Raw genomic sequence first — 26022 nt, 5'->3', positions numbered from 1 at the left:
GCGCCGGCGGGGACCAGTGACGTCACGACCGGCCGGCGCAGCGTCCTGACGGTGTGTTTCGCTAATGGCTATGGCTACTCGTCGAGCTTTGCACTTCGTGTTCAAAGTGGGAAACCGCTTCCAGACGGCGCGTTTCTTTCGCGATGTCCTGGGGATGAAGGTGCAGATGGGGCGGAGGGGGGCTGGCGCGCGAGGTTGGGTGGCCGGGACCGCTGAGCCCCACTAGCCCCAGGAGGGGACAGATGGGTGTTCCGTGAATCTCCGCCAGCGCCCGGGCGTCAGACCTTAGCCCTGGACTCCGCATTAGCCCTGTCAGGTCTTCAGCTCCAGGAAGCGTTGCATGTTTTTGGTTGGGTTAGATGACCTTTGAAAGGGGCCTTTATTAGTCTCCGACTGTTTGCCCTCACGCTTTTAAGTTCATTCACAAATACTGAGCCTCAGCCCTCGTGGAGCTTCCAGTCAAGCGGGAAAGATCATAAACAAAAAGCAATATAATACTTCTCCAGTGAACAATAAATAACTCAGTTACTGTTTGGAGCCTTTCAGTTTAGATAATCAGCCCATTTAGAGCTCTGCTTCTCTCAAGGCTTCTGGTCGCTTGGATATTCACTCTCTGGGTGATTGCACCGGCCCTCCTTTTAGCAGTCCAGATCTAACTGTGAAGTCAGTACCCATTCTCTCTAACACCCGGAAGCGGCCTCTCCAGCCCTAAGCAGCTGCGATTTTGCAGGGATCCCTGCGTGGCAAATGCAGGTGGAAGCTATTGAAAGAGCTCCTGACAAGCAAGGGCTTTAGAGGTGCAAGAGTGCAATTTAATGTAGAGAGTGAAGAAGACGTGGAATGCAAGGGAGTTACCCGAATTCGTCAGTCATTTAAAGTATATCATCCTCGTTTCAGGGTCCTGTGTTGAGCTGATTTGTATATGGTTAACAGTAATGGAAATCAAAACTTGATAAATGAGGGAAAACCACAAAACTCTCCCTTAATGTGTTTCTTCATTGGTTAAAGGGTTGTTGTGAAGATTAAACACTGTTATATGTGTGGTATTTAATATATCATATGTATTGTATGAGTAGTAGCCACCACTATTATTACAAAAATACTACAGGAAAGATTTAATTTCAGCCTGAGTTGTCAGGAAATAATCCACAGAGAATTGAATTTGAGTTGATATGTAAAGATAGGTAAGATTTCCACAAACAAAGATTAGAGGGAGGAGTGTACTAGGAAAACTGGAAGAGCCAGTGAAAAAATAAGGTATGTTTGGAAAACACCACTAGTTTTCTGTGCCTTTAGCTTAGATTACTTAGTTGAAGTTGAGGTGGGATACAGGACAAATAGGTTAGGACTACCTTTTTTTTTTTTTTTTTTTTTTAAGATTACTTATTTATTTATTTGAGAGAGAGCAAGAGGGAAGAGGGAGGAGGAGAGGGAGAAGCAGGCTCCCAACACCAGGCTTGATCCCAGGAGCTGGAGAACATGACCTGAGCTGAAGGCAGACACTTAACCAACTGAGCCACCCAGGCGCTCCTGGGACTACTTCTGATGGTATCTTGAATATGGAGGAATTTGGATTTTATGGCACAGTAAGTAGGGAGTTCTCGCATTTTAGAACAGGGTAATGATGTAATCAGAGCAGTGCATGAGGGATGTAATTTTATGGTGGTATTAAGGAAAGAGACCAGTAAAGATAATTTTTAATAGTGTAGGAGAGAACGGATAAGAACTTGACCCGGAGCAATAGCAACGGGAATCAAAAAGGAGAATAGGCACTACAACATTGAGAGGCTACTGTGGGGGGTTCTGTGTCAATTGGTTTCCTAAATTATCTATTTCCACAACAAGTTGGGAGACCCAGACCCTAAACAATGTTCCTACTGTTCTCAATCTCAGACAACTATTGATGACAGACATATTTCCAAATCAGAATTCTCTAATGCTGAAGGCTATACTTTGTTTCTTTGTGTTGTTGTTTTTATTTTAACTCCACAGCACTGCTTCCCAATCTAAGTAAATTTCACAAGCTTGGTTGCCTGACCCTTGATGTCAAACTGTTCTTCCTTACTTCTTACTTCCAGTCTGGGAAAGATGTAAAGCTCATTGTCTTTTGTTTGTTTTAGAAGTAAATCTTACAAATTATAAATGTCTGTGTTTTAACATTTTAGCTTGTGCTAAATAAGCTGTGTACGGTACTGGTAACATTTTACAGTATATTCTAATTCCCTTACCAGATTCTGCGGCATGAGGAATTTGAAGAAGGCTGCAAAGCTGCCTGTAATGGGTATGACACCTTGTTTCTTAAAATCTCCTTTAGGCTCTGAATACCCCTGGAGAACAGAAGACAGTTTCTTGAAGTGAGTGTAAGGCAGTGGAATAAATTCAAGAATCAATAAATCAGGGTGGCAGCTTCAAAAACACAAATAAATGTATACTGTAATTGAAGCAATGTCATATCTAGTATTCCTTAGCTCAGTAGCCAGAGCAAGCTGGAAAATTCCAAGGCCTAATGAGAATTGCATTCTTGTTGATAGATATGCAAAAATAAATAAATAAATAAAAGGTTATAGAAGTATCTTTACAGGAGTGTGTCCCCTAATTTAAAGAAAAGGTAAACGAATTTTTCCTCAAATAAGTGCCGGACAGATGGTCTTTGGAGCTTCTGGTGGTGAGGCCCATGAACACTGTTCATACTTGCCATCAGCACCAGCTGAGAGGTCATCTCATCCTTACAGGTACTTAGAGGACCAGAGGGGACTGACTACCCACTACTCTGTCCCAAGAGCTCCTTAGGGGAGACCTGAGATAGATTTTATCTGTGTTCACTGGGTTCATTTACTTGAATTTTTCTAGGCCTTATGATGGGAAATGGAGTAAAACAATGGTGGGATTTGGACCTGAAGATGATCATTTTGTTGCAGAATTGACTTATAATTATGGCATCGGACACTACAAGCTTGGCAATGACTTCATGGTAAATGTCATTTTATTCTAGCCAGTTTTGGCTGAGCCCCCCCCCCCCCTTTTTTTAAAGATTTTATTTACTTGAGAGAGAGCATGCACAAGCAGGGGGAGGGACAGAGGGAGAGGAAGAAGTAGACTCCCCATTTAGCAGCAAGCCAAGGTGGGACTCAGTCCCAGGACCCCGGGATCATGACCTAAGCTGAAGACAGACACTTAACCTACTGAGCCACTCAGGCGCCCTTGGGTGTACCTCTTATTGCAGTCCCTGATACAACGTTGGGTATTATGGCTGCTGAATTGATTGCTTTTGAGTGCAGGCAAGTGATGAGTTTTATGTTTTCTATTAGGAAGAAAAACTGCTCATGCACCTGTCTTAGAGCTGACATCAGGATGAAATATGTTCTTCCATGTTTAGGAGTCAAACTCAAGACTCAGAGACAGCTTTGAGGGAGACAAGACTCCTCTAGCAGAATGACTGAACCTTGAGAGATAGATAGAAGGGTTAGAGAAATACTTTTAGACCAGAGAAATGTTTTCTCTTTGTGAACCATTAGGATTAGGCTGTACTATTATGGCCAGTACTAGTCAGAGAAAAACATGAGACACTTTTAAGGAGAGAGAAGGAGGCATTGCATATACTGCATTCATTCCTTCATTCATGCAAGAGTTCAAGTTAGGGTGCATCTAATAGTTACAGTATCTGCCTCTTACTGGGTAGCTACTGTGTACTAGCTAGAATGTCACTGGCCCCAAATACACAGCAAGATAAGAGTAACTAGTTTTCTCTCAGTATCTACTGAGTAAATCTACCTCATGCCAGTTATTTTGGTCATTGGATCTTGCTATTCCTCTTAACTCATGTCAAAATAATAATGACAGGGCAGCCCCGGTGGCTCAGCAGTTTAGTGCCGCCTTCAGCCCAGGGCCTGATCCTGGGGACCAGGGATCGAGTCCCACATCAGGCTCCCTCCATGAGGCCTGTTTCTCCCTTTGTCTGTGTCTCTGCCTCTCTCTCTCTCTGTGTCTCTCATGAATAAATAAATAAAATCTTTAAAAAAATAATAATAATCACAGTTAAATGGAAGTTTTATGAGAATCAAATATCTATGAAAGTGTTTTGTAAATGAAAAGGATGATTCAGGTTTAATGTATTCGTGTCTTTGTTTTACTATTTCTCATTCTTCGTGTCTCTCGCTAATTCATTCATTTATTTGTTCATTCATTTTTATTAGAGAGAGAGGGAGAGAGAGTCTCAAGTAGGCTCCACATCCAAGCACAGAGCCTAATGAGGGCTTCAGTCTCACAACTGTGAGATTATGACCTGAACCAAAATCAAGAATCGGATGCTTAACCGGCTGAGCCACTCAGGTAGCCCTAATTTATTCACTTAATAGATATTTATTGTGACTTACACATGTCATGTACTTGATTCAGTCCTGGGGATACAGTAGAGTGAAGCATGTTCCCTGGCCTAAGAAGCTTCCTGTCTATTGGGAGAAACAAGTAAAGAGACCCAAGAATATATTGTGATAAATGCTAAGGCAAGAATAGGTAGATGTGGGAACACCTAGGAGGAAGTCCCTTCTTACTCCCCAAGAAGTGAGAGTTCAGGGAAAGCTTCCCAGAAGTGACACCTGAGCCAGGGAGTGGGGTGGAATGGGAGGATGAGATGGGTGTCCTCAGCATGTGCACAGGGTTGGAGGTGAGAGAGAGCCCAGCAGTCAGGGAGATGTGAATAGCTCAGTCTACCTGAAGCTAAGTGTGTGAAGAGGAAGTGAGTAGAGATGAGGCTGGAGAAGTAAGCTGGGGCCACATCATATTAAGAGTGTTGACACTTTGCTCTAAAAACAGTGAAAAAAAAAAAACAGTGAAGCAATTTTTAAAAAGATTTTATTTATTTATTCATGAGAGACACAGAGAAGGAGAGGCAGAGACATAGAGGGAGAAGCAGGCTCCCCGTAGGGAGCCCAATGCAGGACTTGATCCCAAGATTCTCAGGATCATGCCCTGAGCCAAAGGCAGATGCTCAATCACTGTGTCACCCAGGTGTCCCAAGTGAAGCAATTTTTAAAGCAGAGGAATGACTAGTATTTGTGGTGTGCAAGAATCCGCCTTGCTGGAGCATTGAGATTGGGTTGGAAGGAAGCAAAACTAAAAGTGAGGAGACTAGCTCAAAGGGACTAGAAGTCCCTTAACTAATGTGGTAGTAGTGGGAGATGGAGAGATTTGAGAGATGTTTAGGAAATAGAGTTAAAAGGATTTGGTGATTTCAGTGTAAATGAAAATGTCTTTGTGTTTTTCCTTATCTTTTCCTTACTCTCCAAATTTAAATCAGGGAGAGAAAAAAGAGCAAAACCATCTTGGCACCATCAACATTTCACCAGCTCAAGACAGATGTTGATTGATGGTGCTATAGGAGTTAAAGGTCACGCAGGTGGAGAACAGCAGGGCTGCTCCACTGTGGGTCTTTTTGAAAGACTCTGGTATTAAAATATCCCTAATGCCAGGACCTTCTGTGCTCCTCAGTTCATGGAACAAAAAGAAAAACAGGTCACATAGAACTCCCATTTATATAAAGAGTTCCCATCCATTAAAAAGAAGAGGATCACAGGTGCCTGGGTGGTTCAGTCAGTTAGTGTCCAATCTGGTTAGTGATCAGATTTTGCCTTAGGTCATGATCTGAGGGTCATGAGATCAAGCCCCGCATCTGGCTCCATGCTCAGCTGAGAGTCTCCTTGAGATTCTCTCCCTCTTCCTCTGCCCCTCCTTCTCTCTTTCTCCCTCTCTCTTTCTGTCTTTCAAATAAATAAGTTGTTGATCCTTTTTTAAGATTTAATTTTTTTAAAGGGGCAAAAACTATGAACAGATAGCCATAGAAAATAAATTAGAAATGTCTCTCAAACACTGAAAAAGATGATCAACTGCCAAGCTGTCATTTTTCACCTATTAGATTGATAAAAATCAACAAGTGTGATGACACTGTGTTAGAAAGGGTGTTAGACAACTGTCCCTCATACATTACTTATAAGAGTATAAATTACTACAGCCTCAGTTTGGCAATATCAAAATAATTAATGCATTTGACCTTGGACCTTGAAGTTTCACACCTAGGAATTTAGTTGACATGTGTGTTAGCTAACAAACATGTTAAATGAACTATGTATTAAATTATTTATTGTGGTATTTATTCATACAACATATACTTATTGAGTGACTGCTCTGTGCTAGCATGGTTCCAGGAACCTTGGATAACTAGTGAACAAAACAGACAAAAATCTATGCCTGGCAGGGGAGGGAATCAGGGCCTGACAATATATAATATATAGAATAAATAGATCATATAATATGTTGTTTTAAAGGAGATCATTGTTGCTGGAAAAGTACAGAGCAGAGGAAGGGATGAGGAGCATGGAACAGATGGCTGGTTTTAATTTTAAGGAGGATGTTGAAGAGGTGACATTTGAGGAAAGTCTCACAGGAGAGAAGAGAGTTAGCCATGTGGATATTACAAGGAACAGCAATCCAGATAGAAGAGCCTGTGCAGAAGCCCTCAAAGAGCACTTAGTTATGTTCAAGAAAATGCAAGGAGGCCAGATGCCTGGAATAGAGCAAGGGGAAAGTGGGAGGAGATGGGGTCAGAAAAGACATGATATCAGATTGTGTTGGGCTTTTCAGACCATTAGGAGCCATCCCTGAGTGAAATGATGAGCTATCAAGGGTTTTAAGCAGGGGAAAAACCACATAAGGTTGCTGTCTTGAGGGTAGAGTGTGTTTCAGAAAATTTACTTTGGCTACAGAGTGGACGATGGATTGACAAGACTCAGGGAAAGACAGGCCATTATGGTGATCCAAATTAGAAATGCAGCTGGTCTTATCAGAAGACACTGTACATTTTTAGGTGTTTTGGTTAAATTTACATAATACCTTGATAATTGGTTTAAATTTTTTTGTTTAAAAAAGTGAAAATAAAAATAGAACATCTTAAGTAGGTAGCTGGCAAACCAAGGTAAGATTGAAATTTCTCTGACGAGATCTTGAAAAAACTTGTCTTAAAGATTTATTTATTCATGAGAGACACACACAGAGAGAGGCAGAGAGATAGGCAGAGGGAGAAGCAGGCTCCTCGAAGGGAGCCCGAAGTGGGACTCGATCCTGGATCCTAGGATCATGCCCTGAGCTGAAGGCAGCCACGCAACCGATGAGCCACCCAGGTGTCCCTAGATCTTTAAAATTAAGAGATTATCTTTGGTATCAAAATGATTAAACCGGGGGCAGCCCAGGTGGCTCAGCGGTTTAGCGCCGCTTTCAGCCCAGGGTGTGATCCTGGAGACCTGGGATCAAGTCCCATGTCAGGCTCCCTGCATGGAGCCTGCTTCTCCCTCTACCTGTGTCTTTGCCCCCCTCTCTCTCTCTCTCTCTCTCTCTCTCTATCTCATGAATAAATAAATAAAATTGTTAAAAAAAAAAAAAAAAGATCAAACCTCTTGGGGCACCCAGGTGGCTCAGTCGGTTAAGGGTTTGCCTTTGGCTCAGGCTGTGATCTTGGGGTCCTGGAATAGAGCTCCATGTCAGGCTCCCTACTCAGTGAGGAGTCCGCTTCTCCCTCTTTCCCTTTTCCTCCTTCCCCTTCTTGCGCAGGTGTGCTCTCTCTCTCTCAAATAAAAATTTTAAAAAAGATTTTATTTATTTATTCCTAAGAGAGAGAGAGAGGCACAGACATAGGCAGAGAGAGAAGCAGTCTTCCTGCAGGGAACCCAATGTAGGACTCCATCCCATACCCCAGGATCACAACCTGAGCCAAAGGCAAACCCTCAGCCACTGAGCCATCTAGGTACCCCAATAAATAAAATCCTTTTTAAAATAAAATAAAATGACTAGACTTCTCTAGCCTTTGAACTTCTGTCCTACAATTCACAACATTTGGGATCTTTGTAAAAGAAGTATGTCCAAAACCTACTTTAAAATCACTAGAATCTTAAAAAAAAAAAAAAAGGGGGGGGGGGGCAGCCCCGGTGGCGCAGCGGTTTAGCACCGCCTGCAGCCCAGGGCATGATCCTGGGGCCCCGGGATCGAGTCCCACGTCAGGCTCCCTGTGTGGAGCCTGCTTCTCCCTCTGCTTGTGTCTCTGCCTCTCTCTCTGTGTCTCTCATGAATAAATAAATAAAATATTTAAAAATAAATAAACAAATAAGTAAGTAAATAAAATCACTAGAAGATGGGCGCGTAGGTAGCTCAGTCAGTTAAGCATCTGTCTGGCCTAGGCTTAGGTCATGAAGTCAGGCTCCCTGCTCATTGGGAGCCTGCTTCTTCTCCCTCTGCTATTCCCCCTGCTTGTGTGCATGTGTACATTTTCTCTCTCAAATAAATAAATAAAACCTTTTTAAAAATCAGTGGAGGGGCAACTGAGTGGTTCAGTGGTTGAGCATCTGCCTTTGACTCAGGTTGTGATCTTGGGGTCCTGGGATCGAGTTCCACATCGGGCTCCCTGCAGAAAGCCTGCTTCTCCCTCTGCCTAGCTCTCTGTGTGTACTTCCTGAATAAATAAAATCTTAAAATAAAAAAATAAAAATCACTGGAAGAAAATTTGTAATTAAATCCAAATTTAATTCCAATTAAATTAAATCTAGGTGCATTGATGTAAAGGCAGTGGGGTTTTGCCTTATCTTGTTCTAGAAAAGATCTGTGGTTATACGGTTGGTGATACTGTTGTTTGTCATAGGGTATCACACTCGTTTCCAGCCAAGCTGTCTGCAATGCCAGGAAGCTGGAGTGGCCTCTCAGTGAAGTTACAGAAGGTATTTTTGAAACCGAGGCCCCAGGAGGATATAAGTTCTATCTGCAGGATCACAGTCCACCTGAGTCAGGTAATTATACCCGGACTAATAAAAGCCCTGTTTCTAACCATATCTTTGATGAAACAAGAGAGGAACTGGATTTCTTTCTCCTATGGAGTCTTTCTATATTGACATGATGTCTTTCCCAAGCCAGTGTTTCTTATTTTTTGAGAAATCCTATTTCTTTCTTTTTCTCCTTTTTTTAGAGATATAGAAATAGAGTGTGTGTGTGCAGGGGGGAGGAAGGGTAGAGACAGAGGGAGAGAGAGAATCTTAAGCAGGCTCCACACCTGGTGCAGAGCCCCATGTAGGGCTCAATCTTACGACCCTGAGGTTACGACCTAAGCCTAAATCAAAAGTCCAACCTTAACCGACTGAGCCACCTAAGCACCCCAACAAATCATATTTTCATATTAGAATTTGAGTGCATAATTCTAGGGGCTCTAAACTGACTCTGGTTCTATTATGCTGGTAATATATCTATTTAGAATACTTTAAGCTGTCACAGAAAACTGATCTCTAACATGAACAATGAGAAAATGCTTTAGCTCACAGAGCAGGTATTCTGTGAGTTAGTTGATTCAGCATCTCAGCAGTGGCATCAAGAATCCAACTTTTCTCTGTCTCTCCATCCTTTTGTCCACAGGAGTCTACTTCTAGAGCCAGTGCCCTTGTGGTTGTTGGGTGGGTGCCAGTAGCAATTAGGGCTACATGCTTCCACATTCTCATCTGACAGGGGTGGGAGAGACTGACTTCTGTGGCTTTTTATTAAAAGCAAAGCCAAAACTTTCCTAGAAGCTTCCTTCGGACTTCTTGGTCAGATTTGATTCACACTCCTGCCCCTGAATAAATCACTGCTAAGGAAAATAGGATTATCCTTAGACCGGAGTACCTGGTTGGGTCAGTCGGTTAAGTGTCTGCCTTCAGCTCAGGTCATGATCCCAGGGTCCTGGGATTGAACCCCACATAGGCCTCCCTGCTCAGCAGGAAGCCTGCTTTTCCTCTCCCTCTGCTCTTCTCCCCGCCTTGTGCTTTCTCTCTCTCTCTCTCTCTCTCTCTCTCTCTCGCTTGCTCGCTCTGTGTCTCTCTCAAATAAATAAATAAAGTCTTAAAAAAAAAGGATTATCTTTAGACCGGTTGGTCCTGTCTCTCCAGCCCAGGTTAGTTTTCCAAACTATAGTGCTAGTATTAGGTGAGTGAGGGTGGAATGGAGGTGAGAAACCCTGTAGGCTAACTGACGTGCGGAAAGAAACTTTGCATAACATGTTTCATTTACCGCAGAAGCATACTCATTATATGTGTATTTCCTGCATGTTCTGCTATCTGCTCTGCCGAAAGAAAAACAACAGCAGAAAACTAGTGAATAATAAAGGCGGTTCTGCCTGCATTTCAGTCTATGAGCACACTTCGCTAAATGGACCTGAAATGGGAGACATATATTCTCTTTCTTTCACTGGTCTGTGTCAGTGCCCAAATGCCCCTTGTACTGAATCTTACTGTGTGTATAATGCTACTTGCTTTTCATCTGGAACTCAACAAAGGAAAGAATGATCTGTTCCAGTACGGGAGGTTAGACTGGTGCTGTAGGACTTATTGCCAGATGGTATTTCTGTACTTCACTGGTGATGTAAGGGATTTTTATTTATTTTTATTGATGGGTGATTCTTGCATATAAAGCAAAAATTAAACTTTAAAGCTTAACTCCTGCCACTAACTCCACTGTGCATTTTTTCCTCTAGTTTTAATGATGTTTCAATACATAAAATAATGGAAAGCCTCACAATCCTAAGATTTTTTTTCCTTTGGAATGATCATGCTTTTAGGAAATTAATTTCCGACTGGTAGGTAATAAAGTCAAATCTATTGGCCTGGTTGGTGTCCAGTCTTCCTTTGAATAACTGGGTCCTGGGCAGTCTCACCCACTTGTTGCCATTCCTGTTCTTCATCCGTCAGGGACCCAGTTGGCTGGAATTTGTTCATTTCTTAGTGAACAGGGAAAACTAACAGTCTGCCAGGCAGAGGCACCTGTTAGAAACAATTTGCCTTCATCATTGTATTGCTATTCTAGCAAATGGGGCTGAGGCAGTGAAAACCAAAGAAAAATGTACTGAATTTATCATAGAGCAGCTCTTCAGAAGATCACCTTACAATATAAAAATTTTCAATAATGTTAAATCTTCCAGTATAACTTTTATCTTTTTTGCAAAAAATAGATTTTTTTCCTAGATAGGTAAGTAAAGAAAAAGGAAGAAAACAGTACCCACATAGCCAGATAATCACTGTTAACATTTTAAAGTGTATCTTTCCAATCATTTAAGGAAAGAAATTTATGTATATATCTATCATATGCTCCATTGTAGCGATTCCATTGTATTACATGGTGGGAAGGTTAAATAGTTGTCTGTTGTTGGATATTTATGTTGTCCCTAGGGTTTCATTTTTATGAGCAACACCATAAAGAATGCTTTGTGCTGAAAGCCCTTCATACATCTACATTAGTTCTTTAATTGGTGCTAATAGGATTGCTCTTTGAAGAGCAGTTTACAATTTTTAGGTTTTGGGTATGTTCTGTCAAATTGTTGCCTAGAAGTGTATTAATTTACACTCTGCCAGTATTATATGAATGTGATTTTTTTCTGCTGCCTTATCACAGTTAATACTTTCAAAATTATTCGCCAATGAGATAACAAAATTTTTGTTTTAATTCTGATTTCTTTGATTATTTGTGAGGTTGAATGTTTTTGTATGTTCATTGACCATTCCAGTTTATTCTTTTTTTTTTTTTTAAGATTTTAATTTATTCATTCATGTGAGAGAGAGAGAAGCAGAGACACAGGTAGAGGGAGAAGCAGGCTCCATGCAGGGAGCCTGATGTGGGACTCGATCCCGGGTCTTGATCCCGGGTCTTGATCCTGGGTCTCCAGGATCACACCCTGGCCGAAGGCAGAGGCACAACTGCTGAGCCACCCGGGGGGCCCTCCAGTTCATTCTTTTGTGGATTAATGCTTTGTGCTTTTTACCTATTTTTCTAGGATGTTCATCTTTTTCTTAGTAATGTTTAAAGATGATTTAAATATTAAGGGCTTTTTGTCATATGTGTTGCAAAAATGCTTCCTACTTTATCATTTACTCTTGGATGGTAATTTAAAAAGAAAATCTTTCTCTATCCCAAAATTGCAGCAATAATGACCTGGTTTTAGTATTTTCATGGTTTCATTCTTTAAATTTCATTCTTGAGCAGCCCCCATGGCTCAGAGGTTTAGCATCGCCTTCGGCCCAGGGCATGATCCTGGAGACCTAGGATCGAGTCCCGCGTCGGGCTCCCTTCATGGAGCCTGCTTCTCCGTCTGCCTGTGTCTCTGCCTCTTTCTCTCTGTCTTTCACGAATAAACAAATAAAATCTTTAAAAATTTTTTCATTCTTTAACCTACCAGAACTATATTTTGCCATTTAAAGGTATAATTTTTTCTCAGTAAATGGCAAGCCAGTTATCTTTGTGCCACTTATTGAATAATGTGCCCTTTCATACTGACTTAAAATCCTTTTCTTATCATAAACTAAATTCTTATATATACTCGAGCCTGATAGTCTTTCTATTCTATTCCATTGCACTGATTTGTCCGTTCCATTACTCTCCAGATCCTGTATTAAAAGTAACTCTAGCAGTGTCTGATCTTCAGAAGTCCTTGAACTACTGGTCTAATCTACTGGGAATGAAAATTTATGAAAAAGATGAAGAGAAGCAAAGGGTTTTGCTGGGCTATGCTGATAACCAAGTGAGTGATCTTGGAGAGAAGTAATCTGTTACCTTGAGTTTGCTTTATAAATGAGGTTAACATGAAGGTTATTTGCAGAGTTTTTTCCACAATGGTTCAAAAATTACACAGATAAACAGAAAGAAGAAAATAAAAATTGCTGATAACCTCATCACCCTGATAACTACCTTTGTTTATACTTGGGGATATATCCTTTCAGAAGTGGAACTGCTGAGTCAGGAGAGATGGAGACAAGATTTAATATTGTAACAATGTTCTATTTTTGTCTTTTTAAAAAATAACCTAGCATTTGAACATGATTTAGTCCTTGTACTCTGACCTAGCAGATCTACTTCTAGGAATTTCACAGATATACTCACTATTCATGTGAGCAAGGAAATGTGTACAAGGTTATCTGTTGCAGCATTATAATAGCAAAAGATAAGAAATAACCTCAATGTCCTCCTCTGCATTAGAGGAATAGTTCAATAATTTATGGTTAATCCATAGAATGGATTACTGTACAGCTATCAAAAAGGAAGCACATCTTTATGTGCTGATGGAGTAACATTGGATAAAAACAAGGGACAGAATAGTGCGTAAATTATGCTACTGTTTGGATGGAAAAAAAAGATCTATCCATGCCACTTGCCTAGGAGGACACACAGGAAGCCTCTGGCAGAGAATAGAAGGGAGAGTTAGTTTTTACTTTATTAGTACTGTTTGGATTTTTTTTTAACCACATAACCTGTCCCCCCAAAAGAGACCCACTTTCTTATTTCTTTTCAGTGTAAGCTGGAGCTACAGGGTATTAAGGGTACAGTTGATCATGCAGCAGCTTTTGGAAGAATTGCCTTTTCTTGCCCCCAAAAAGAGGTAATGTGTGTTCCTGAATCTTTTATGTAAGCTCTGTGATTAGCTAGTTGAACCAGCTAATAATCTCATCCTCCCTTTAGGTTTGTTCTGATTGTGGCTTTGGTATCAAGTTCAACAGTTGTCTCGAGAGCAGCTGAGATAATAAAATCAAACAAATGGTGCCTGGGTTCTCTCTGGTTAATCTGATACTCCTCCCCTAGGGCTGATGAGAACCACAGTGTGGGAGTGCTTTGTGACCCCTTGCTCACTTTGCCTCTTTGTTTTTCTCTAGTTACCAGACTTAGAAGCCTTGATGAAAAGGGAAAACCAGAAGATTCTGACTCCCCTGGTGAGTCTGGATACCCCAGGGAAAGCAACAGTACAAGTGATCATTCTGGCTGACCCTGTAAGTATTACCCAGGAAAGGGATGGGCTGCCCCAGGGGTTTTTTCAAGGTGTCTTTTTGCCAAGCTTCTTTTCTCTTTGTTGATGTAGGATGGACATGAAATTTGCTTTGTAGGGGATGAAGCATTTCGAGAACTTTCTAAGATGGATCCAGAGGGAAGCAGATTGTTGGATGATGTGAGTCTCATTTCTGACTTTGTATCCCCATAGGCGCACAGGGGTTAGTGTTAAGTGTGTGGGGAAAGTGCTAAAGCAACAGGATCCAGTGCTGTGTTCTATTGTTGATAAGGTGACTATTGAGTCAAGAATGTGTCTTCATTGCACCTATATGACTCTCCCTCTCTCTTTTTAAGCTTTTATTTATAAATACCCTCTATATACCCAACATGGGGCTCAGAGCCACAACCCTGAGATCAAGAGTCACATGCTCTACTGACTGAGCCAGCCAGGTGCCCCTAAAACATTTCATTTTTTTAAAACTAATCTACACCCAATGTGGGGCTCGAATTCACTTCCCCAACAGCAAGAGTTGAGCGCTTTACCAACTGAGCCAGTCAGGTGCCCTAGCACCCATCTGACTCTTAGCTGGGTGCAGCATTTGTGCGTTTAAACTTGTTCACGCTCCCTGGGGAACCACTCCTGCTCTATGCATCATGGTTCTGCTCAGTAAGGGGAAAGGCCTGGATACCCTCCCTTGCTCCTTTAGCTCTTTTGGTCCTCTCGTTTCCAGTCCACAGTGGCAGAATTCCCTTCTCTAACGAAGTGTTCTTGCTAGCATTCAAACAAGCTTTCATGTCTCCCATCTTTTAAAAATCTTTTGCCCCATATCCCTTCTCCATATTCCTTTAAAAAATCTGCTTATACTGTGTTTCTTCTTCTTACATTCCATTCATATTTCATTGTGTTCTGCACTGGCTTCCTTCACTCAGGGAAATGCTCCTGTTGATGTCATCAGTGACTTCCATCTTGGCACATCCAGCAACTACTTTTCTTTCTTCTTTAAGATTTTAATTATATATGAGAGACACACAGAGAGAGGCAGAGACATAGGCAGAGGGAGAAGCAGGCTCTATGCAGGGAGCCCGATGTGGGACTTGATCCCGGGACCAGGATCATGCCCTGGGCCGAAGGCAGACACTCAACCACTGAGCCACCCAGGCATCCCCAGCAACTACTTTTTTATACTCATCAAACTCAGTCTTTTCTCAGCATCCAAAGCCACCGTTGTATTCCAGCTTCTAGTACATACTTGGTGTGTAGTAGAAACTTAGTGAATGCTCTGTTGATGATTAAAAAATGAATCAATCTGTCCTAGTTCTTCACTTATTATTTGTGTAAGTAATTAACTTCTCTGAACTTCAGTTTGGGGGTATTTTTGTCTTGTTTTAAGTAATCCTTATGCCCAACGTGGGGTTTGAACTTACGACCCCAAAGTCAAGAGTTACATGTTCTACCAACTGACTCAACCAGGTGCCTTTATTTTATTTATTTATTTATTAAGATTTCTATTTATTTATTCATGAGACACACAGGTAGTGAGAGAGGCAGGCTCCATGCAGGGAGCCTGATGCGGAACTCGATCCTAGGACTCCAGGATCACACTCTGGGCCGAAGGCAAGCAATTAACCACTGAGCCACCCAGGCATCCCAACCAGGTGCCTTCATTTATTTATTCATTCATTCATTCATTCATTCATTTAAAAGATTTATTTATTTATTTATTTATGATAGACATAGAGAGAGAGAGACAGAGACACAGGAGGAGGGAGAAGCAGGCTCCCTGCCAGGAGCCTGACGCGGGACTCGATCACGGGACTCCAGGATTGCACCCTGGGCCAAAGGCAGGCACCAAACCGCTGAGCCACCCAGGGATCCCCCCAACCAGGTGCATTTAAACTTCAATTTTCTTACCTGAAAACTTGAGAAAATAGGATCATAAACCTCATAGGATGGTTGTATGATGTATAGAGTGTGGCAAACTGCTGACATCATAACAGACATTTGATTAACTAAAGCAGGAAACAGAAAATAAAGCGTTAATAAATTTTATCATAAAATAGAATCTCAGACAGCCTTTCAGTTGGCACATTTGTTAGACTTTTTCCTTCCTGCTTTTTCATATCACTGACCAGTTTCTTCCTTCAAGCTCTTTTCTCCTTTGGTCTTAGAGATCATGCCATCTTCATATCTCTCTGACAGCTTCTCCTCAGACACAAGCACCTTTTTCTGTCTCATTCCAAAATAATTTCCCCCACAGCCTCACTCCAGCTATCTTTTATTCTCCACATTTTTCCTCTTCTCTGAGTAGAAGTTACCTATGACTAGTTGTCTCTCCTCTGAATTGCAACCATCATCCATTGTCTGACTTCCTAATTTCTAGTTTGTACTCCTTCCTATGCTCCAAATAAGTATTTTTTGTTGTTATTGAGGTAAAATATACATGGAATATAAATGAACAGAAATTTAGTGTTCCCTTTGATGAGTTTTGACAGTTAAAATATTCTCATACAACTGCAGTTCAAAAATAGAGCATTTTCATCATTGTAGAAAGTTCTCCCATGCCCATTTCCAGCAATCCCACCCCTGCCTCCCAGAGGCAAGTACTGTACTGATTTGTCACATTATTTATGAGAAACTGCCAAACAATTGTCCAAAATGATTGAACCACTTTACATTTCTGTCAGCCATGTATATGTCTGTCTCAGAGTTCCAGCTGTTCCCTGTCCTCATCAGCATTTGTATTTTTCTGGGTTTTTGTTTTAGCTATCCTAGAACATGTAAAATGGTTTCTCATTGTAGTTTCAATTTTCATTTCCCTGATACTACTGATATTTAGCACTTTTGAGTATGCTTATTAACCGTTGGCATAACTTCCTTTGTGATTTATATGTTGAAGTCTTTTGTCCATTTCTTTCCATAGATTTTTATTTTCAACATATAGCAATTAAAAATTCTAGAAATACACAAGCACAACAAATCTCTATGTGACTATAACTAATCAACACTGCCAAAATTTTTTATTATTCCTTACCACCCGACTTCTTATTTTATTTTTTTTGCTAGGGAATTCTAAGGCAAATGTTTTCATTGCGTTATTTCAACCCTAAATACTTAAGTATTTTATACATTTTAATTTTTTAAAAGATTTTATTTATTGGGCAGCCCTGGTGGCTCAGCGGTTTAGCGCCGCCTTCAGCCCAGGGTATGATCCTGAAGACCCAGGATCAAGTCCCATGTCTGGCTCCCTGCATGGAGCTTGCTTCTGCCTGTGTCTCTGCCCCCCCCCCCTCTCTCTCTCTCTATGTCTCTCATGCATAAATAAATAAAATCTTTTAAAAAAAAGATTTTATTTATTTATTTGAGAGAGAGAGCACGCAAGTGAGAGCATGAATCAGGGAAGGAGGGGCAGAGGGAGAGGGAGAAACAGAATCCCTGCTGAGAAGAGAGCCCAACATAGGGCTTGCAGGGCTCAATCCTAGGACCCTGAAATCATGACCTGAGCTGAAGGCAGCCACTTGACCAATGCTGAGCCACCCAGGTGCCCCAGTATTTTATACATTTTTAAATTATTTAAAAGAAATAAAAATCAAGGAATTTTCTTATGTGCCATATTGATATTATCACACTTAAAAAAATCACCAGTGTATCCTTAATGTTACTTAAAATCCAGTTTTGTTTTGTTTTTAAGATTTTACTTATTTATTCATAGACACAGAGAGAGAGAGGCAGAGACACAGACAGAGGGAGAAGCAGGCTCCATGCAGGGAGCCTGATGTGGGACTCAATCCCGGGTCTCCAGGATCATACCCCAGGCTGCAGGCGGCGCCAAACTGCTGCGCCACCGGGGCTGCTCTTAAAATCCAGTTTTTATTTAAATTTCCCTGATTAAAAAAAAATTTCCCTGATTATCTAAAAATGATTAATAGTTGGTTTTCCCTATGTATTTTTAAATTAGCTTTAATATAATTGGGCTGTATCAATACAGAACAATTTATATGATCCATTGAGTTTCATGACAAACTAGTTGGAAGACACACCTCTGATCTATTTTACATTTTAGCCACTCTAGTCTGTAATCTCTAAGTATGAATGTATTTTCACACTTTCATACTACGTGTCTTTGCTCACATGATTTTATCCTCCTGGAATATTCCTTATTTAAATATTTGCTTATTTTTAAGTCCCATTCAAATCCATTTTATAAACATTTGGTTATTTATCTTGTTGATTGATTAGAATTCTGGATGTGAGTCATTTGTTAAATATCTACAAATGCAAGTACTTTTCCCAGTCTATGGCTTGCTAATTTATTTTCTTACCCAGAGTCTTTTGAAGAGCAGAAAAAAGTTTAAGTTCAATTTATCAACTTCTTTCATGTTTAGTGGTTTCTCTGTCCACTAGAGTTTAAGCAAATGAAACCTCTTCACCTAGATAAACCCTGGGCTGAATTTCAAAAGGTAGAGCAATTTAATGTAACATTTTTATTTATCATAAGGAAGACTGCTATGAACATTCTTGAGTAAATCTTATAAGCATGTTTCATTTCTCTTTGGTAAATACCTAGGAGTAGAACTGCTTTCACTTTTAACATTTACTCTGCTTTTGATTATGGAATAATTTTGGGTTTACAAAGCAATTTTTGAACATTGTTTCTCCTCACCCCAGTTAGTCACCAAGAAGTGTGAGTTCTACCTCTGAAATCTCTTCTCTCTGTACTTTCCTTTGGAAAGGGCCCTCATCATCACCTGTCATAGTGCAGAAACCTCCTCTCACCCTGCAGCCATCCCTCCTGCCAACATCAGCTTTCTGAAGCACAAATCCAGTCATTTCAAAAACTGTTTATCTTCTCAGAGCTCCTATTGTCTCCAAGATACATTCTAAACTCTGACAGAGCATGGGACCTGCCCAGCCCTTCCTGCTCTTTGATATTCTGTGCTGCCCTCCTTCCTCCCTCCTATTCCAGGCTTAGTGAGCCATATGTATTAACCAAGATCTGTCTTCTTGCCTCCACCTAAAGGTCTCTTTCCTTCTTTATTTAGCTCATCCTTTAAGACTCAGAAGCTTTCTTGGACTCTCTGCACCAGTGTTTGTTGTTCCCTTCATTTTTTATGGCTCCTTAGAGACAGAAACTTCTGCAGCATTGTTGGTTTTCTCTTATTTTGCATACTTTGATTTTCAAAACTATTTTTATTTTCATCAAAATAGAAAGTCTGTACTGAGATTTGATATAAATGCAGTGCAACAGTGTCTTGTCCCATCTCTGAGACCCACTGCCTGGGGCAGCTGCTTTTACCTTCACTGCTTCTTTTTTTTTTTTTTTTTAATTTTTTTTATTTATTTATGATAGTCACAGAGAGAGAGAGAGAGGCAGAGACACAGGCGGAGGGAGAAGCAGGCTCCATGCACCGGGAGCCTGATGTGGGATTCGATCCCGGGTCTCCAGGATCGCGCCCTGGGCCAAAGGCAGGCGCCAAACCGCTGCGCCACCCAGGGATCCCCCTTCACTGCTTCTAAATAAAAAATATGTATACTTTTCTTTGTTTCAGTGGCAGGCACCATCTTTGCACTTCCTTCTGAGGCAAATGAGTCTTTTTACACCACTTCTCCAATTAGTTACTTGTTTCCTTTCTGTCTGATAGCACTTTGTTCACGATTCTGTTAAAGCAAATGCCCTAGGAGACACACATGCCTGCGTGTACCTCATGCAAAATAGTTGTCTCCTTATCTGAGTCCTCAGCTATTCTATGTGCTCAAAGCCTCAGACTATGTCTCTGCCACCACCCTGAACCCAACGTAATACCTAGCTCAAATGAGAGCTGGTATTTTTAAAGGCATTTCTGCACTTGCTTTTTGACTCCATAAATGAATGTATATCCTTACCAAAGGATTTAAAGATTTTATTTGAGAGTGAGAGCATGAGCTAGAGGGAGTGGAAGAAAGAATCTGAAGCAGACTCTGTGTTGAGCACAGAGCCTGATGCGTGGCTCAGTCACACGATCCGGAGATCATGACCTGAGCTGAATCCAAGAGTCAGATGCTCAATCAACTGAGCCACCCAGGCACCCCCTGAATGAACACTTTTTAATTGTTAATGACTGTAGATAGTACAAAACTGTATATTTTATTTTAGAGACTTTTTTTAAAAAGATTTTGTTTATTCATGACAGACACAGAGAGAGAGAGAGACGGGCAGAGACACAGGCAGAGGGAGAAGCAGGCTCCATGCAGGGAGCCTGACATGGGACTCGATCCCGGGTCTCCAGGATCATACCCTGGGCTGAAGGCGGCACTACACTGCTGGGCCACCAGGGCTGCCCTGTTTTAGAGACTTAACTATATATTCCAATTCTCTTTCTGTAGGCAATGGCGGCAGATAAAAGTGACGAATGGTTCACTAAACAAAATAAATCCAAGGCTTCGGGATAACAGAAGACATCATGTGGAACAGCATTTGTGATTCCTGTGTAGCACCTTCAAGGCCTGATGTGTCTGTGCATGATAAATGTTCTCACAACTTGGTTGTTTCCTGTATAGGCAAGGGGGGGTGTGGTGGTAAAGATCTGTGTGTTATACTCTTTGAAAGCTCTAAGATAAATTTTAGAAATAAAATCCTATTATTATCAGCCCAGTTAGAGGAGAATTCTTGCTGTAATCTGCACTGTCGCTGGAATGGCACATTCTATATATAACTCTAGTAGATTAGTCATAAAATATTTTTTAGCTTGGGCAATTATGTGGAGCATTACCTTTGGTTGGAGATGAAGGGAATTTTAATAAGCTTAGAGCAGGAATACTTCCAGTTCCATGATAGTATGCTGATCTAATGCCTTCCTCTGGCAGGCCTTGACATTGAAAAATGTTAAAGAAATTTTGTACCTTGAATCAAAAAGATTTGACTAGCAACCCACATATTCCTTACTTTAAAATTTTGAGCAGCTAGAGAAAGCAGATGGAAGGATCTAATGTGTTGTTGCTACATGCCTGCCTTCATGCTACTTTATATAATTTTTTAAAATCCTCATGAAAATTCCCATTTCTTTTTGAGATTTTATTTATTCATTCATGAGAGATACAGAGAGAGAGAGGCACAGACACAGGCAGATGGAGAAGCAGGCTCTATGTAGGGAGCCCGACGTGGGACTTGATCCCGGGTCTCCAGGATCAGGCCCTGGGCTGAGGGGCTGCTTCCCCCTCTCCATCTACTATTACCCCTGCTTGTACTTGCTCTCTGTCAAAAAAAATAAAATCTTTAAAAAATAAATAAAATGATAACATAAAATATCGTGTCCAGGTTCAAATTTTAGGGAAGAAACTAAGACTGAAAAGGATTGACACAGAGGTTACCAGTTCCAGAATAATATAAATATGAAATTATCTGTGATGTTCTCCTTTGTTGGCAGGAAATTTCAGGGTTTCAGCTCACCTTCTCATATCTTACCTTCACCGAGAGAAAAAAATCCTTTTCCAGCTCCGTGCACTTTTCATTCAACTTAAATTCTCTGTCTTAGGGAAACAGTCATGAGTTCAAAGCAAACCAAGTTATATATGTTCCTTCTCTAGACTAGTAGTTCACTTTTTCCTATACATGGGGAAATTATTGTATGGATTTTGAGTAACAAATTTCTGTATGTTTCTTTAGACCATGATTTGTTAATTTTCAGATTTCCTATTAAATTATTAAGTAATTCTTGATGTTTATTTCCAGTAACACTGTTCTTGTGCAAAGAAACTCTGCTTTTCCCAGCATATCAGGCTGCTGTCATAGGCCTTCTGAGTTTGTCTTAGTAAAATAAATGGTTTATGTTAAGTACTGAATGACTAAATACATACTAGATTTCTTTTTATCTACTTGTGTATTAGCATACCAAAACTTTTCTCTCTTAAATTACAGCTATGCATGATGGAAGTTAATGCTGTTTATCTACCTGGGACATTTTGACTTGATGATACAAGCCCCCTTTTGTCTCACTGCCAACTATTTTTCATTTGTATTCTTTAAGAATGTGTTCATCCTACAACCATTTAGTGTACAATTTTGGCTATTTATTTATTTATTTATTTAATTTTTTTTAAGATTTTATTTATTTATTCATGACAGACACACAGAGAGAGAGAGAGGCAGAGACACAAGCAGAGGGAGAAGCAGGCTCCATGCAAGGAACCTGATGTGGGACTTGATCCTGGGTTTCCAGGATCACACCCTGGGCTGCAGGCGGCGCTAAACTGCTGCACCACCGGGGCTGCCCCAGTTTTGGCATTTTATCAAGGAATGCAAAAGTTTACCTCTGCATAGTACAGCTAGTGATTTTACTTATTTGTATTTATTTTTTTAAGAGGGAGGGAGTGGCAGATAGAATCTTAAGTAGGCTCTATACTCAGCGACATTGAGCTCAACATGGGGCTTGATCTCACAACCCTGAGACATGACCTGAGCTGCAATCAGGAGTTGCACACTTAACCAACTGAGCCATGTGACCCTGGTGTAGCTAGTGATTTTAAACCACCAATATGATTACTTTTCCACCTCTGAGAATGGTATGGTCCATTAGAAAAGAAGGATATAAAACAGTTTTGCCCAAGCTGGCTTTTTACACTTGATCTTAACCAAAAGGCCTAGAAACAATCCAAGCTGGCTTTTTAAAACAGATAAAGTTGGAAAGTTCTTTGGCTTCTCCAACGTTGTATTTTCAGAGCATTCATTTTGGTATTTTGCCTTGAGGGGTTGAGTTCTAGCATATTAAGTTTAAATTCAGATTTCCCTTGGATTTAAATACAGAAAGAATGGCTATGTTGCAAGAGCTCCCTTACCTTAGTCTGAGGAGTTAGTATGAAATCCATATTTGCTTGACCTCTTGGTGAAATTAGCAAAGCTGTGGACATTCACAGCTCCCTTATGTGACTTTCTGCCCATCTCACATGTCACATGCAGTTGCCATTGTGATTTAGCAGAATTTTTAGGGGGGTTTCAATATGTCCACTGAAATTTATGGTGAGAGTTTTTTCTTTTTTAGATATTTTATTTATTCATCAGAGACACAGAGGGAGAGGGGCAGAGACATAGGCAAAGGGAGAAGCAGGCGCCCTGCAGGGAGCCTGATGCGGGACTCGATTCCAAGACTGTGGGATCACGCCCTGAGCCAAAGGCAGACAGACATTCAACTGCTGATCCACCATGGGAAGTTTCAGTTTGAGCTAAAACTTCTTACCTTTCCCTTGGGAAATCCATAGGAAATTTACTGTGGCCTTAATAATTAACAAAAAAAATACTCTTTTCTTTTTTTTTTTTTAGATTTTATTTAATTTTAAAGAGAGTTGGGACACCTAGGTGGCTCAGCGGTTGAGCATTTACCTTTGGCTCAGGGCGTGATCCTGGTCCTGGGGTCAAGTCCCACATCAGGCTCCCCGCATAGAGCCTGCTTCTCCCTCTGTCTGTATTTCTGCCTCTCTCTGTGTCTCTCATGAGTAAATAAAATCTTTAAAAAAATTTTTTGGGGGGGAGTGCACGTGAGCAGGAGGAGGAGCAGAGGGAAAAGGAGAGAGAAACTTAAGCGCACTCTACGCTGATCATGGAGCCCAACATGAGGCTCAATCTCTTGACCCTGAGATCATGACCTGAGCTAAAACCAAGAGTCAGACACTTAATCAACAGCCATGCAGGCACCCCAAGAAATACTCTTGCATCAGACTTCTATAAGGTAACATAGAGTCGATAATACAAAAATCAAAACAATATAAAAAAGGTATATTTTGGGCAGCCCTGGTGGCGCAGCGGTTTAGCGCCGCCTGCAGCCGGGAGTGTGATCCTGGAGTCCTGGGATCGAGTCACAGGTCAGGCTCTCTGCATGGAGCCTGCTTCTCCCTCTGCCTGTGTCTGTGCATCTGTCTCTCTGTGTGTCTCTCATGAATAAATAAATAAAATCTTTTTTAAAAAAAAGTGTATTTTGAAAAGTCTTGCTCCTATCAATCTCATTCGCCCTGGCTCCTACTTGTTAAGCAGATAAATATACTTATTTTCTCCCTTTTCCCCACAAAATTCAGCATACTGTGTATACTATGTATTTCTTAATACTATATCCTACAGTTGCTTTCTGCAGTTCTACCTATGGTGCATTTTTACTTTGTCAGGTTTTATAATCACTTACAGAATGGTATGACTATACCTACAGCACCTAAGTTGACACCATTATTTCAGAGCAAGATGTCCTATTATTATTTTTACTAGTAATTCACATTTAATGTGAATCAGAGCCCTAAAAGCATCAAAATATGCTTGTAATATCCTCCAAAGAAGAGATACCAAAAAAAAAAAAAAAGAGAGACATACCATTATGCAATATGACTCTTACCCAACTTACAAGAGTTCTTTAATTACTGTGATGTCCCCGGGGGTACTTTATTCTCAAGTGATGTACTTAGTCTGTAGCAGCTTCCTGCAAATATGTGAACAGAAGAGCTCAAGGATATCTGGTGATATTTGGTTTCCTTTGTCCTATGAAGTCCTTATGGTTGTTGTTTCTATTGTTTAATGGCCTTTCATGAACAGGAGCTGACCTGATGTCACAATTTATGAAAATAGTTTTTGGGGAAAAGTATTTTTTGAAGTCCCATGCCACTGCAAGGCTTTTCCTCTGAAATGTTTTTATTTGTTTTTTTTTTTTTTTTAAGATTTTATTTATTTATTCATGAGAGACACACACACACAGAAAGAGAGAGGCAGAGACACAGGCAGAGGGAGAAGCAGGCTCCATGCAGGGAGCCCGATGCGGGACTCGATCCTGGGTCTCCAGGATCAGGCCCTGGGCTGAAGGCAGCGCTAAACTGCTGAGCCACCCTCAGTGGTTTAGCTGCCCTGAAATGTTTTTAATAATAGCATTTAGCACTCCATATCCCAGTACATTGATGCCCCGGTGAGAATCAACACTAAGGAGTGGAAGCTGAGCACAGGCACTTTGGCCCTTACATGGGTCTAGGGTTTTGTAGAGCTTCTGAAACAAACTCATTTACATTTATGTACATATTGTCCCACAGACATCCCCAAGCAGAAACCAGTATTAACTATGAACTAATCCCAAGAAAAGTTGGGTTGCATGGCCTTCGATGAGGCTGTCAGAGACTGGGATTTTGAAACCATATGCTCCCGTGTTTCTCTGCTGTGTTGTCATGCATCAGTTAGTTCACTAAAAGTTTGACTTCCCTCAAAATATAAACTTCATCAGAACTGTGTTCTAGTAGGGGCTTTTGGTAGGACTTGACTTTAGCTTTTTGAAAGACAAAGCCCCTTTCCCCTCAGTAATGTTGGGTTAGTAGTGAATACACAATCCCTGAAGATAAGGGGCCTCAGCCTCTTCTTTCCCCTTTCCCCAAAGGCCAAGCCTCAAATCTTGGGCGTTTTCATAGCATGATCTTCCCCCCAGCCCTTCTACTCCTGCCAAGTATCTGCATATACTCTTGGAATAGGAAAGCTGGGAACTCTTAGGGTCATAAAACCGGTTGTGATGGAACTTCCCTGGAGAACTGCTTTTTTATATATTTTGAACACCTCCCCAGAACTCTCACGGTCACTTGGAGTTTAATCAGCTTTCCAATAACACTCTCTTGCAGTTTAAGTGATTTATTGATGTGTCTCAGCTATGGTGGTTATGGTTTCAGGACGTTTCAGCCGTTGGTCTTTTAAGAAATCCTTTTCGCTACCGGAGGAGCCATGCTACTTCATTGTGTTTGATATTCTGTCCTCCTTAACCAGTATCTTTTTTCTTCAGTTCTTCCACCTTGGCAACATAGATCCTCATGGCATCCATCTTGGACATTCCTTTATTCTGGTTCCATGCCTCCCACTTGGCCTTGGCTTTCACATCTGTAGCAGGTGGGGCAGGGATGTTGCAGTCGCCTTGGGTGGCCTGTTTGTAGAAGCTGTACACCAGTAGCTTCTCCTGATCACTCACAGGTCCCTTCAACTGCTTGATAGCAGCACAGGCCATCTCAAACTCCACTTGGCACATTGGGGGTGCTGAGGCCCAGCCCTTGTGTCCTTTCTGGGTGATGGCTGGCACTGGAAGCTGGAGGATGGAGAGTTAGAAACACTGGAGGCTAGTGATTAGGTCTGGGAGGAAGGGAATGGGAGCAAAGAAGACAGGGTAATGTGTGAGAAGAACATAGGATATTTGTGTATGTGTTTTCTCAGGAGTCAAATGTGTTTTTATAAAGTACAGATT

At 41.1% G+C, this 26022-nt stretch overlaps 2 protein-coding genes across 2 annotated transcripts; one reads left to right on the top strand and one right to left on the bottom strand.

The window, feature by feature from the left end:
* The first annotated feature begins 7 nt into the window (after nt 1–7).
* GLOD4 (glyoxalase domain containing 4) lies at nt 8–21618 on the top strand. The gene is made up of 9 exons (XM_041724494.1): nt 8–160; nt 2232–2281; nt 2851–2971; nt 8681–8825; nt 12435–12571; nt 13340–13426; nt 13698–13811; nt 13901–13987; nt 20171–21618. Exons 1-9 carry the CDS (start codon nt 65–67, stop codon nt 20234–20236), a joined length of 903 nt encoding a protein of 300 aa, XP_041580428.1. The 5' UTR covers nt 8–64; the 3' UTR covers nt 20237–21618.
* Nucleotides 21619–25458: 3840 nt separating this feature from the next.
* LOC121472742 (diazepam-binding inhibitor-like 5) lies at nt 25459–25841 on the bottom strand. Its single transcript, XM_041724089.1, has one exon. The coding sequence runs from the start codon at nt 25807–25809 to the stop codon at nt 25546–25548; it is 264 nt and encodes an 87-aa protein (XP_041580023.1). The 5' UTR covers nt 25810–25841; the 3' UTR covers nt 25459–25545.
* Between the last annotated feature and the right edge of the window lie 181 nt (nt 25842–26022).

The sequence above is a fragment of the Vulpes lagopus genome, chromosome 12, assembly GCF_018345385.1.
Source record: "Vulpes lagopus strain Blue_001 chromosome 12, ASM1834538v1, whole genome shotgun sequence".
Taxonomy (NCBI): Eukaryota; Metazoa; Chordata; class Mammalia; order Carnivora; family Canidae; genus Vulpes; species Vulpes lagopus.
The sequence above is the reverse complement of the archived record's forward strand: the minus strand, read 5'-3'. Positions and strand labels throughout refer to the sequence as shown.

Excerpts from the sequence above, each read along its gene's own strand:
- GLOD4 (XM_041724494.1), top strand. The coding sequence starts at position 65 with ATGGCTATGGCTACTCGTCGAGCTTTGCACTTCGTGTTCAAAGTGGGA. Across the intron at positions 161-2,231 it reads GCGATGTCCTGGGGATGAAG|ATTCTGCGGCATGAGGAATT; the intron begins GTGCAGATGGGG and ends TTCCCTTACCAG. Across the intron at positions 2,282-2,850 it reads TGCAAAGCTGCCTGTAATGG|GCCTTATGATGGGAAATGGA; the intron begins GTATGACACCTT and ends GAATTTTTCTAG.
- LOC121472742 (XM_041724089.1), bottom strand. The coding sequence starts at position 25,809 with ATGTGCCAAGTGGAGTTTGAGATGGCCTGTGCTGCTATCAAGCAGTTG.